Source organism: Myiozetetes cayanensis, unplaced genomic scaffold (genome assembly GCF_022539395.1).
Source record: "Myiozetetes cayanensis isolate MyiCay16 unplaced genomic scaffold, myiCay2020 scf14, whole genome shotgun sequence".
NCBI classification, from domain to species: domain Eukaryota; kingdom Metazoa; phylum Chordata; class Aves; order Passeriformes; family Tyrannidae; genus Myiozetetes; species Myiozetetes cayanensis.
The window spans coordinates 19,488,990-19,501,806 of record NW_026087048.1 but is presented as its reverse complement, the minus strand read 5'-3'; the positions used below and the strand labels follow the sequence as shown (position 1 = coordinate 19,501,806).

General features: G+C 55.4%; 3 protein-coding genes across 3 annotated transcripts in view; 2 read left to right on the top strand and 1 right to left on the bottom strand.

Annotated features, from left to right (window-relative positions):
• Window positions 1–12,817, bottom strand: part of MAP2K5 (mitogen-activated protein kinase kinase 5) — a 255,429-nt gene that overhangs the window by 33,337 nt on the left and 209,275 nt on the right. The window lies entirely within an intron of this gene.
• CLN6 (CLN6 transmembrane ER protein) lies at window positions 1,325–7,360 on the top strand. Its single transcript, XM_050309561.1, has 7 exons — window positions 1,325–1,480; window positions 2,492–2,606; window positions 3,300–3,398; window positions 5,236–5,424; window positions 5,574–5,629; window positions 6,456–6,578; window positions 6,970–7,360. The coding sequence occupies exons 1-7, from the start codon at window positions 1,398–1,400 to the stop codon at window positions 7,256–7,258; spliced, it is 954 nt and encodes a 317-aa protein (XP_050165518.1). The 5' UTR covers window positions 1,325–1,397; the 3' UTR covers window positions 7,259–7,360.
• CALML4 (calmodulin like 4) lies at window positions 8,587–12,098 on the top strand. Its single transcript, XM_050309567.1, has 5 exons — window positions 8,587–8,759; window positions 8,874–8,904; window positions 10,149–10,289; window positions 10,938–11,126; window positions 11,804–12,098. The coding sequence occupies exons 1-5, from the start codon at window positions 8,757–8,759 to the stop codon at window positions 11,899–11,901; spliced, it is 462 nt and encodes a 153-aa protein (XP_050165524.1). The 5' UTR covers window positions 8,587–8,756; the 3' UTR covers window positions 11,902–12,098.

Here is a 12,817-nt window from a genome sequence, read left to right as displayed (position 1 = left end):
GGGTGCCACTCTGAGTGAGCAGGAATGATGTGGAGAGGAGCCCTTGAGGAAGCACCTCTGAGCAGAGAGTCCGAGATCTCTGCTCTGCAGCTCCTGGGAGCCTCAGCAGCTCCGCTGGGTCCAGCTCCCTGCGCTCCTCACGACTCTCTGTGAAAGGAATTCTCCCCAGTGACTGCCCCAGTCACCACCCAGCTGAGCACACCCCAGGGAACAGAGGCAGGACATGCCAGTGTGGTCACAAAATGCTCCCAGCCCAGAGCCCATCCCAGGGGTGCCAGAGCCTGTGTGATCCCTGAGCTCCTCCGTGCCCACCCCAGAGTCCTGGAGCTGCCCAGGAGCAAAAGCCAAAGGGCTCCAGTGCATCAAACCTTCTTCCCTGGGAGGGTGGGCAGGCCCTGGCACAGCTTGCCCAGAGAAGCAGTGGCTGCCCCTGGATCCCTGGAAGTGTCCAAGGCCAGGCTAGAGCAACATGGGATAGTGGAATGGGGTGGACCTGGATGATCTTCAAGGTCCCTTCCAACCCAAACCGTTCTGGAATTCTACAAACCCACTTTGCCCATTAAATGCCTGCTCTCCTTAAGCTGTACCTGAACTCTGCTTGTTTCAGGTGTGGATGCACCCCCCATTTAGACCCCAAAGTCCAAATCCCAGGGAGTACAAACTTAGTCCCAAAGGGAGCAAATCCTTCCCTGCCTCACACTCCCAGAGCCCCTGCGTCATCCCAGCCTGGTGGCATTTATCCAGTCAAAACTGGGAAGAGGGAACAGAGCGTGGAATCCACATCCCATGGCCTACCAGGCTAATCCTGCCCGTTTGCTTTATTCCCTGAGGGACACAGCGAAGTGGGGACACAGGCAGGGATTTGCCCGTGGCAAATCCAAGCCATGCCCACGCTGAGCTCCATCCCCTCACTTCCATCAGACCTCGGGCTGAGAGGGATGCGCTGGTGGCACGGAACGAGCTGCTACTCCCTGCCAGCCTTTTCCCACCTCGGAGCCCGCTCTGGGGGCTGGGCCCATCAGCGCCCCGAGCCTGGCACCCACCCATCAAATAAGGGGTTAAACATCGCCCAGTTCCTTTCGCCGCCTCCCGAACCATCGCACATGGCCCCGCGGCCCCGGGGAGGGCGGGCAGAGCCGCGGAGCATCTAATAACCCATCAAATAAGGGGTTAAACATCGCCCCGCTCCTTTCGCCGCCTCCCGAAGCACCGCACATGGCCCCGCGGCCCCGGGGAGGGCGATAGAGCCGCGGAGCGCAGCGGAGCCCGCCCCGTCGGGGCGGTGCCGGGGCCGCCCCCGCGCAGCCGCCGCTCGGCCCGGCCGGGCTGGGAGCGGGACGGGCTCGGGCAGCGGGGCTGGCACCGCCGCCGGCTCCCGCACCCCCCGGGCCGGGCTCATGCAGGGCTCGGCGCGGCGCAGGCCGTTCCCGGCCGCGGCCCCGGGCTCCCCCCCGCCCGCCGGGACGCTCTTCCCGGGCAGGTGAGACTGGGGACGGGTTTGGGAACGGGAAAAACCCTCCCACATCCCTGGGGTCCTCCCCCCCTCCATGCGATCACCCCGGGTTATCCATCTCCGAGCCCCCCAGGACGCCCCAGCGCCATCCAGCCCCATCCCGGATCCCACCGCCCCGGCCGGGATGCTGCGGGGGTTCAGGGCATCCCGGCCATCCCGGAGGGTCGGGATCCCCCAGCCTCGGGTAGGATTCCCCTCTTCAGCCTTGCCCAGGGCACCCTGGCTTACCTGGGAAGCCTTTTCCAGGGAGCCGCAGCATTCCCAGCTCCTCCAGGGCACAGCGGCTCATCCTGGGTACCACCATCCTCATCCTCCATCCACCGGCTTTCATGGAATCATCACGGCGTGGTTTGGGCTGGAAGGGACCTTAAAGATCATCTCGTCCCACGCCCCTGCCGTGGACAGGGACACCTTTCCCACTCTGGACCGTGGGCTCAGGTGGCACAAGCTCGAGGCTGATCCGGGTGGTGCCGTTCCGGTCTCGGCACCAGGAGAGCGATTCCTCCCCTTTTCCCGTGGGGAGGTGACGGTCCAGAGGTGCTGGAGGGTCATTTCATGGAAGGACTTCAGCAGGGTTGGATGAGGCCTCGCTCTGCAGAGGCAGAGGAGGATCTTCAGAGCGGGAGATGAAGGTGATAGTGCATCCACAGCAGCCCGGTGCTGGAATACCACCAGGAATTGCTGCATTGGGTGCCGTGGGAGTTGGGATTTTGCTTTGTCATGTAAGAGTTAAAAATAGTTGCACTTAATTCAGCACTTTTCACCTTGATTTTGTGCCGCTTCTCGGCCAGGAAGAGTCTTCCCACAGGGATGGGCCAGCAACAGTAACAGCTTTTGGCCTTCCCGTCCTGCCTCCTCCTGCTCAACTTTGTTACTCCAGAGATCCCAAAGCCTGGTGATGCTCTGGCAGCCAGGGAAGCGCAGGATCGGTGTGGGGATGGAGGGGCTCAGGCTGACCCCGTCCCTCTGTCCCTCCAGGCACGGGGCAGTGAAGGGCGAGGACACCTTCAAGACGTCCCCGTTCCACCTGGACCTGTGGTTCTACTTCACTCTGCAGAACTGGGTGCTGGACTTCGGGCGCCCCATCGCCATGGTGAGCCGGGGGGGCACAGGCCTCCACTTTCCTGGGGGGGGGGATGGTCCCCCTGGGCTGTGTCCTGCTCCAAAGGGAGCTGTTCCCCAGAGCATCCCGGGGATGTCCTGGTGCAAGTGGGATCGAGGGTCCTGGGGAAGGTCTCCTGGGGAACTTGCTCTGTGTCATCTCTCCCACAGCTTAATGTTTTCACAACAGGAGGGACCTGGGGAGGCTGTTCCACGTTATCTATCCCACAACATCATGTTTCCATAACAGAAGGGACTGGGGAGGTTCCTGCTGCTCTTCCCCTGCCTTGCCTGTATCTCCAGAGCCTGGAGCTCCTGCTCTCCAGCTGGAGCAGGACACAGGTGGCCATTCCCCTCAAATGGAATATTCCACTAGACATTCCTCCACCTGGACGTGGCAGAGGGTTAAGGGAGATCCACTGCTGCAGCATTCCCAAATTCCTTCCTTGGCCCCACAGGCACCGATAGTGAACCCTGAGCTGTGCACTGAGCACCCCCTTCCAGCTGGGCTTTTTGGGATATTCACTGCGAGAAGAGCTGCCCAGCCTGGTTACTGACAGCTCCCTGAAGTCAAATGACCATTAAAAACCAGCAGCATTCCCAAGATTTTCTCCCTCCCTGTCTTTCACCTGGTGGTGGGGCTGTGAGGAGATGCTGATGTGCTTCTTTTCCCCCCTGTCCTCAGATAATCCTTCCTCTGGAGTGGTTCCCTCTGAACAAACCGAGTGCTGGAGATTATTTCCACATGGCTTACAATGTTATCACACCATTTCTTCTGCTAAAGGTAACCCTGGGGAAGGGGGGGGGTGGGAAAGGTGGGAAACTTTCCTTACTATTGTAAAAACAGGGCCAAAAAATGCAGTTTTGTAAAGGTCAGGATTTTTTCTGGGATGGTTGGTTTTCCCAGATTCCCAGTCCTGCTGTAGGTTAAAGTTTGCCCCTCCAGGAAGAATTTGTGATGGCACTTTTTAAAGAGCAAAGCAGTGACCACCTCAGTGCTCCTCAAATTCCTGCACAGACAAAGCAAATCACTTCCCCCAGGAATTCTGGTTCCAGGAGGGGTCAGAGCCCCTCTCCCCAAAGCATATTTTTAAGACAACATCCATCCTTGACTTAAAAGACCTTGTGAGACAGCTGCAACTACAGTACATTTTCTAAATTGCTCAGAGTTTAATTACACTTGCTCTCCAACGTTAGAGTTGTGTCTTTAGCTGGAATTTATCTTGCTCCAGCTGCCAACCACTGGATCACAGAAACCATTTAGGAGGTTAAAGACTGTGGGGTCATTAGAAATTATTAAATATAAATACTTAGCAGCCAGAAGATATGAGGAAGCAATTAGAAATATATTTTAACCTTCATTAGCTAGAAATTGAATTATGTCCTAAGATGTAAATGATTCTCTCAATCTCTCTCTCCTGAGTCTGTCTGTGAAATTGTAAATGCTGGTTTAGCCAAAAAAGGAACATTGGGGAGCCTGTTCTTTGAATGTGAAAGCTCTGAGGTTCAGTGTGACCCCTCAGAGCTGATTTTTGCAGGCTGGGGGCTCATCAGGGTAAAATTTGCTGTCTTGGACTTCCCTGGCAGCACAGAAAAATTCCACTTGTTATTCAGGGTGTGCCTCCTTTGCTGTGTGCCCTCCAAGGACGTGTCCCACTGTCCTTTCCCATCAGACCAGAGCCCTCCTGGACCTTTCCCATCAGACCAGGGCTCTCCTGGACCTTTCCCATCAGACCAGGGCCCTCCTGGACCTTGTGCTCTCCTTGTCCTCTGTGACTCCTGTGACGTTCGTGCAGCAGTTACAGGGAAAGGGAAAGTTAAGCCTCAAAATTAAATACAAATAAGGAGCTTTTCCCTGTTTGGGGAGGGCTGCAAAGCTGATTTGGCAGCGGGGAGGGGGAGGTGGAGGTGGCCCTGGCTGATCCTGGCACTGGGATGATGCTGCCCCACACTTGGTGTCTCCTCCAGAGCCTGAGCCACTGGAGCTGGGATTTGCCTTTCCAGGTGTTCCCTGCCCTGCAGGCTGAGCGTGGAGCTCCTTCCCAGAGCTCCTGCTCCCTGTGGCCAGCCAGGCCTGCAGGAGCTTGCCCAGACTCTGAGTCAGCCCCACGTGGCCTCCACAGGCCTGGGGATGGCTCGGGGAGAGCTCAGCACTGAAACTGCTGCCCAAAAAGTTGCCTCAACTGGTTTTTGCTGGGGATCAGATATTTCCAGAAATGGGCTTAAACACAGCTTATTCCTCAGAGGAAAATGCACAGGGAGGAGAGTCTGGTAAAAAAAAAAAAACAAAACAAAAACAACAACAAACAGTTCAACAAGAGCCCTTGGAAAATGATCCAGTGGGGAATTCTGAAGTCTCTCAGGCAGGGGAGGGAGGTGTGTGCTGAGCTGAGTGTGCTGGAGGCTCTCCCTGCCACTGGAGGGCACAGCCAGCCTTGGAGATCTGCTCCTGAGCCCGAGAAAACCGCTGCCTTTTGGCTTCCCACTGATCACCTTTGCTCGTTCCTGGGGGAGAAGCTGCTCGGGGTGCTCTGCCAGAGGCACCAGGGCACGGACAGGGCAGAACTGGGGTGTCCCTGCTGGTGCCTCCTCGCTGTCCAACACTCCCCCTGTGGTTTCAGCTCATCGAGAGGTCCCCCAAGACCCTGCCCAGGTCCATGATCTACGTGAGCATCATCACGTTTGTGATGGGGGCCAGCATCCACCTGGTGGGGGACTCGGTGAACCACCGCCTGATCTTCAGCGGGTACCAGCACCACCTGTCTGTCAGGGAGAACCCCATCATCAAGAACCTCAAGCCAGAGACACTGGTAAGGAGGATTTATAACACACTTCGTGGGTGTTGGCAGAGAGGATGAGTTTTGCAGGAATGAAATATGAAATACATGAACTGCCTGTTCTGATTTCACGGCCCCCGTCCCTCTGTCCCTGCTAAATCCCTCCCTGTGTTGTGTTGCAGATTGATTCCTTTGAGCTGCTCTACTACTATGACGAATATTTGGGTCATTCCATGTGGTGAGTGTGGAACAGAACCCAGAGTGCAGCTGATGAGAGCTGGCTGGGGATAATGTTCTCGTGGCCAGGGTGATTACAGGGGAGCTCACCCTTGGAAAATCCCACTTTATCCCTCTCTCAGGGGTATTTCTGGGATGTGGCAGTTGCTGGGCAGGCAAAGGGAACAGCTCATCCTTCCCCAGGATGTCCAGGTGGACAGACCACCCCCCTTTGGGCTCCTCGGGGGTTTGACCCCCAAGCACCCCAACCCAGAGACCCCAGGGAGGCCTTTCTGTCCCTTTACCTGCTGCCAGATAATCCTGGGATTGCTCAGAGCAGAGGGAAATCTCTCCCCATCAGGCTTCCCTGGTTTATTTGCTGTTCCTTGAGTGCTGTGAAGCAAAAAAAAATCCCATTCTTCTAAATTAAAAAAAAAAAAAAAAGGGGCTCTGTGGGGTTATTGAAATCCTGGTGCACATCCTGCTTTCCTGCAGCTCAGCTGGGACACCCCACGAGGCTCTCAGAGCCTGGGAATGGAACAAAGGGAATTGTTCAAGGAGCACTTGAGCCCTAATCAGCCAAATTGGGCTTTTCCTGCCCGAGACTGGGAATTCTCATTACCTGCAGGGGCACTGGGAGCAGCCAGGACAGGAACAGCCCCTCAGCAGGCACCACCAGCCCTGTGGACACAGCAGGAATCCCAGAGCAAGAGATTCCACTTCTGCTCTTCCACCAAATGAATTCCCAGGCTCAGCACAGGAACTGCCCCCGTGCTTGGTTTGGATTTAGGAGGGGCTTAAACGCTCCCCAGGGTCATCCCACTGATGGGAGTTGTTTCTCTATGCAGGTACATCCCTTTTTTCCTGATCCTGTTCATATATTTCACGGGCTGCTTCACCCCTGTGGCGGAGGAGAGCAGGATGCCAGTGGCTGCCCTGCTCCTGATGGGCCCCAGCAGCCTCTACTACTGGTAAGAGGCTTCTGGCCATGAGGGATGGGCAGGGATGAAGAGGGAATATCCCAGGGAATGCCCCAGGGAATGCCCCAGGCAGAGTTCTCTGTCCCCCAGGGCAGCACTTGCTGCAGCTTCCGCTCTGCAGGGCTGGAAAATCAAATTAAATCTCGTTGAAATTCGCAGCCCCTTCGGCCTCTGGATGTTGGGACATTCCTTTATCCCTGCTCTTCCCAAAGCCCAGGTGTTAAATCCCTAAGGAGAGTCACAAAACCCAGGCAGGCGGCAGGAGCAGCTCTGTGGGGATGTGGAGCAGGGAAAAGGGGAGATGCTCATCCCTAAGGCTGCGAGTGCTGCCCTCCCTCAGACCTCCCTCCTGGCATCACTAACAGGACTTTGACCTCTGCAGGTACCTGGTGACAGAGGGGCAGATCTTCATCCTCTACATCTTCACTTTCTTTGCCATGATGGCTTTAGTGATGCACCAAAAAAGGAAGGGACTTGTCCTGGACAGCAACGGGCTCTTCCTCTTCTACTCCTTCATCATCACCCTGCTCCTCATCGCTGGCTGGGTGGCCTGGCTGTGGAATGACAAAATTCTCAGGAAGAAATACCCTGGAGTGATTTATATCCCTGAGCCCTGGGCGTTTTACACCCTGCACATGAACAACCTCCACGCAGCAAAGGAAAGTTTATAAGTTTTGATATTTTAGAGTGATTTGAAAAGAAGAAGAAGAAAAAAATTCTAGTTTTTCTAATGTAGATTTAATGTATTTCCAATAAATTCCTGACCAACCTTGGCTGCAGGGGGTGGTGTGTGATAACTGGACCTGGCTGGGGAGGGGGGATTCACCCTCCCAAAAAAAAGGGGTTCAATGTAGCTCTTCAAAGGCAGGGTTGGGGTTGGGGTGTCTTCCTCACAATTCCACAGCTCAGGTCCATGCTGGACTTATGGGACAGCACCAGATCCCTCCTGTATCAGAGCAGGGGCAGCATCCCAGCCCGTGGTGAGCCCCCACAGCACCACTGTCACCCCACAGAGCAGCCCAGCCTGCAAGGGGAGTGGTGTGCCAGGAAGTCTGTTGGCACAGGGAGATGAATCCGCTCCTCCCACGCTGCTCCCAGATGGGCAAACGTGCCAGGAAGGGGCTGAGCTGCCCTGCCCAGGATCTGCAGGTGGCTCTGCCTCTCCCAGGGTCAAACCCTCACTCTGGAGCTCAGACCTGGTGCAGGAGGGGCCAATTCCCCACAAACAACCCAACCTGAGCATCAGGGAGGGGGAGATCCCTGAGCATCACCAGCAGCAGCTCCTGCTCCAGCCCCAGGGGATGGAGCTCCTGCAGCTCCAGCCACATCCCTGGCTGGTTCAGGCCTGTCCCATTTGTGTCAGAGCCCTGGGTGACACAGCCCAAGTGGCACAAAAAAGCTTCCAGCAAAACAGAATAAAAACATTTGGTAACAGCTGAGTGACTCACGTTCTTCCCTTGGAGGGGAGAATCTTCCCCCCTCCACAGTTCAGGGCCTTGGGTGTGTCACTGTGACAGAGCAGGCTCTGCCCTGGGAAGGGTCCAGTCCATGTTACAATGGTCACTAAATATCTTGTCCTTGGGCCTGGCACCAGCTGCTTCACCCCATGCTCGTCCTTAAATGCTAAAAAATAAAAATTCAGAGAGTAAAGAGCTCTTAAACCACCTCAAATACCCCTTCTCAGCCTGTTTGCAACATCCCAGCTCTGCTGAGTTTAAGGGGCACATCCAGACCCGACCCCCCCATTCCCCGGGAGGGCACAGGGACATCACCAGCGGTGCCCACCTGAACGACCCCTTTTTTGTGCCCACAACCCCCCGGCAGTGCCCTGCAGAGCTGGAAGTCCCCCTCTCCCTTCCCCAGCCAGTCCCAGCACCAAGGTGTGCAGCTCTGGGGGGTGACCACCCCCCAAACCCCCCGGGAGGGGTCCTGGCCTTGGGGCAGGGTGGGCAGAGCCCTTTTTCCCGCTGGAGGGAGAGCAGGAGCGGCGCCTGCAGAGGGATCCAGGCAGGGATCAGGTCTCGTAGCCATAGCAGCGGGTATTTATTACAGCCGGGCCGCCTCCACCCCGGGGCTGCAGGACTTTAGCCCTTTAATCGAGGAGAAAAGTGGCAGCCGCCGCCTCCGAGCCCGACGGGCAGCGACAACACCCGGATCGGCCCCAAAATCATGGTGAGTGCAGCGCTTCAGCCCGCACAAATCCCTCCCTCTGCTCCCCTCAGCCAGATTTTAAAGCTGATTGGGTTTTTTTTTTTTTTGTCTCTTTTCTCCCCCTTCCCTCTCCAGGCAAAGTTTCTGTCCCAGGATCAAATTAATGGTACGTACCGTTCTGTTCTCGTCGGGGGTTTTAATGAGCAAGATCAGCTTAACAAATCGGTGTTTATAGATATAAAAATGGCATTTCCCCCAAAGAGGCTCATTCTGGGCTTGTGCTCCCCCTCCTTGGCCTCCTCCCAGCTCTCCAGGGATCTGTTTGCTCTGGAAACAGGAAAATTCCCACAGGTTTTCTTGTTTGGGGCCCCCTAAAAGCACCCACAGACCTCACGCGGGGTTGCACAGGGACCAGCAGAGAGTAACCAGTCCTAGGAACACATCAGGGGTCAGGGATCAGGGGATATTCCAGGTGCCCCTTTGCAGTTCTGGAGGTTTGAGGTGTGATGGCAGCAAGGGAGGAGGAGGAGGAATTAGGGGGTGCAGGGGGTACAAATTCCCACTGTGAGGCACTGCGGCTTCCCTGGGAAAGGGGAGCCCGGCCTGGGACTGGGTTTGCTCCGGGAACGGCAGAGGAAAAGCTGAAATAAGAGTATTATTGCAAATCTGTTAATCTGCAGGGCCCTGGGGCTCAGCAGCTCTGCGGGATTGGAGGGAGGAGGCGCCAGGGCAGGGGAGGCCACGGCACCCAGGGGCACCCACGGGCACCCAGGGGACACCCAGGGGCACCCACGGGGCACCCACGGGCACCCAGGGGCCCTGGCACCCCACACACCCTGCGGGGAGGGCTGGGGGCACAGAGGATGAGGAGGGGGGTGGCACCAGAACAGGCTGATGTTCCCTGGGCAGCACAACTCGCTGTCAGTGTTGAGCCTGACGAGGAGAAGGGAATGGGAGCAGCCTTATCTAGGTCAGCTCCCAGCCTGGCTTTGTTACTGGGAAACTGGGAAGCCCGGGCTCGAGGGGGAAGGGGAGAGGGAGATGCTGCAGAGCCGGCACCCTCCACCCCCAGCACCCCCAGCCTTTTCACCCCCCTCTCCCGCCCCCAGGAAGGCAGAGAAAAGCCCTTTTTTAAACAACATCCTCCAGCTTCGAAAGCCTGGCCCCACTTCCAGCATCCCCCCCCGTTGGGCTGAAGGACCCCAATTAGCTCGGCCGTCCCCGAGCCCGGGGTTTAATTGCCCTTGGCTCTTTCCCCGGGGTCCTGCCCCGCTGTCCATCCCCCTCCCCGCAAGGAGACACCCGGAGCCGACACCGTATCCCTGCTGGAATCCTGCCAGGGCCAGCCAGGCAGCGGGAGCAGCTCAGTGTGATCCTACCCGGCCTAACCGAGTTTTGGTTTTTAATTAGAGTTCAAGGAATGTTTTTCCCTGTATGACAAGAAACAAAAAGGGAAGATAAAGGCCTCGGACCTGCTGGCAGTGATGAGGTGCCTGGGAGCCAGCCCGACCCCGGGAGAGGTGCAGAGACACCTCCACCTGCACAGGATCGGTGAGCACAGGGCAGGGGCAGCCAAAAAACGCGGATTAGGGTTGGAAAAATTCATTTTTGGGGGGGTTCAGGAGGCTGCCTGGAGCCCAGGAGTAACATCCACTCCCTGGTGAACCAGCACAACCAAGAGCCAGTCACCAAACCCTGTTTATTTTAGCATGTGGTGATGTGCTAATTGAACATAATCCAGCCCATGGATCAAAACAGTGACATCAAAACCCCCCAAAATCTTCCAAAACAGTGGGAGACAAACATATGGATGGGGATTTTGAGAATGGGAAACTGTCCAGTCCAACCAGCAGAGTGAAAAAGCACAGAAAGATACTTCTCTGCAGATATGGGGGAATAAATTTAAATCACAAAGACTAAGGATGAATTATGAGATAAGGTGGGGTGGGTTCAAAGTTCTGGGTGCAAGTTCAGAGCACAAGTTTAGCAAAGCTAGAAATGGGATTTTAAGACAGGAGAAAGCCCCAGCTTAGGACAGAAAGGCCCCAGTAGTGGCCCAACCTGATCCAGACCAGGGGCAGCAAAAGGGAAAAGAAAGCCCAGGAAGGGGAACTGGGGGGAAGAGGAGGGGGATGCTTAATTCTGAATACACACCACGAAACTGAGCCATTCCTGAAGAACCTCCTCTTCCTTCTGCAGACAGGAATGCAGAGCTGGATTTCTCCACCTTCCTGAACATCATGTACAGGCAGATGAAGCAGGAGGAGCCCGAGAGGGAAATCCTGACAGCGCTGGCCATGATCGACAGGCAGAGGAGAGGAGTCATCTCTGTGGCAGAGCTGAGGGCAAAGCTCACCAGGCTGGGGGAGAAGCTTTCTGAGGAGGAAGGTATTTTGCAATTCAGACATGGATCAGACCCTCCCCATCTTCTTATTCCCTGATTTTCCTCTGCAGTCACACCTGGGATGGGGAAGGGCCTGTGCCAGCAGGAGACGGGAAAGTAAAAAACTTGTAACACCCCAAACCTGTCCAGTTTGTCAGAAATTTGCCTCCAAGGGGCACAAGAGGAAGGAATTGGAAGGTGAAGATGATCAAGACCTTCTTTGCACTGGCACAGGTTGCCCAGACAAGCTGTGGCTGCCCCTGGATCCCTGGAAGTGTCCAAGGCCAGGTTGGACGGGGTTTGGAGCAACCTGGGCTGGTGGAAGGTGTCCCTGCCCATGGCAGGATTTGAACAGGGACAGGTTTGCAATTCAAGTCAAATCAACCAATTCTTACCAAAAAGCTGATTTAGACTGAATTTGTGAGGCTTTTCCATATGGAACTCAAAGAGATGGACTACTCTGCTCTGGAAAGTTAGACATGGAATTCAAAATCAGTGTTAATAACACTAGTTTAAAACTCTCACCTGGCTGGCACACCCCCCACCCCAATCCCAGAAATTATTATTTCTGATAAAAATGCCTGAAAACCCAACCCCTGCCTTGCTGCTCTTCCTTTGGAAGATCAGGACACCCCAAATAAATGCCAGTCAGACTTACCTCTTCCTTTTTGCTCTTCCTCAGTCGATGACCTGCTGAAAGAAGCCAACATTGGGCCGAATGGAACAATAAAATACGACGAATTCGTTCGCATCATTTGCCTCCCCACGGCCGACTACTGAAATTCAACAGGAGAGGCTGAAGCAGGACCTGAAAGTTTGGTTTTTTACTTCAGTTTTTCCTACTTGGACTTTCGGATCACTTGCCCTTAAAAAGCCTTATTTTGCCTTCATAGCAGTGCTTTAACTTACACAGGGTCCCACCTCATTTCTGGTGTCACAAAGCGTGAGTTATTCAAATAAACCCAGTGTAACAATTCCCCCCTGCAACACCCGACGTGCTTTAAAAAAACAACTCTTATTTAACAAATGCATGAAAGTGCAGGGGTTGTGGCAGAATTGGTGAGCTGTGGGGAAGGTCTCCCGGTGCTCCAAGTCAACATCTCCATCACGTGCTCAGTGCCCACATTCCGGGCTGGGTGCCAAGGACACGCTCCCAGAGACAGCCTGGCAGGGAAAACAGGGCCCAGGAAAACTCAGCTTCCCTACACCAGCAAAAACCTCCCCAGCTCTCTGACTTCAGGCTGATTAAAACCATTGGACCCGCAGCAGTTACTATTGATCTTATTCCACCTCTGTCTCAGCAGCCTCGGTGAGATCCATAAAGGGTATCTGGGACTCAGGAGAACACTCAGCAGGTTCTCTCTGGAGCCAGCTGGAAAACTGCACAGAGATCAGCTTTGCACAGGCAGGGCACGAGCAGCAACCTGGAAAACCCTCTGGAAGAGCCCCTGTTCCTACAAACCTGATGTGGCTTCTGCCTCCAGGAGCCCCTTCCTCTCCCTCCTCCCTTTTTAATCCTCAATCTCCTCACTCTTTGCTCTGTGAAATAATCAACAATCCAATCGTGGCACAGCAGATCCAATGGATTAGGAAGGAATTGCTGGCTGGGAGGGTGGGCAGGCCCTGGCACAGGTTGCCCAGAGAAGCTGTGGCTGCCCCTGCATCCCTGGAAGTGTCCAAGGCCAGGCTGGAGCAA

Coding starts and splice junctions, on each gene's coding strand:
- CLN6 (XM_050309561.1), top strand. CDS start 1,398: ATGCAGGGCTCGGCGCGGCGCAGGCCGTTCCCGGCCGCGGCCCCGGGC. Junction 1,481..2,491: donor GGGACGCTCTTCCCGGGCAG/GTGAGACTGGGG, acceptor CTGTCCCTCCAG/GCACGGGGCAGTGAAGGGCG. Junction 5,630..6,455: donor TATTTGGGTCATTCCATGTG/GTGAGTGTGGAA, acceptor TTCTCTATGCAG/GTACATCCCTTTTTTCCTGA.
- CALML4 (XM_050309567.1), top strand. Junction 10,290..10,937: donor CCTCCACCTGCACAGGATCG/GTGAGCACAGGG, acceptor TTCCTTCTGCAG/ACAGGAATGCAGAGCTGGAT. Junction 11,127..11,803: donor GAAGCTTTCTGAGGAGGAAG/GTATTTTGCAAT, acceptor GCTCTTCCTCAG/TCGATGACCTGCTGAAAGAA.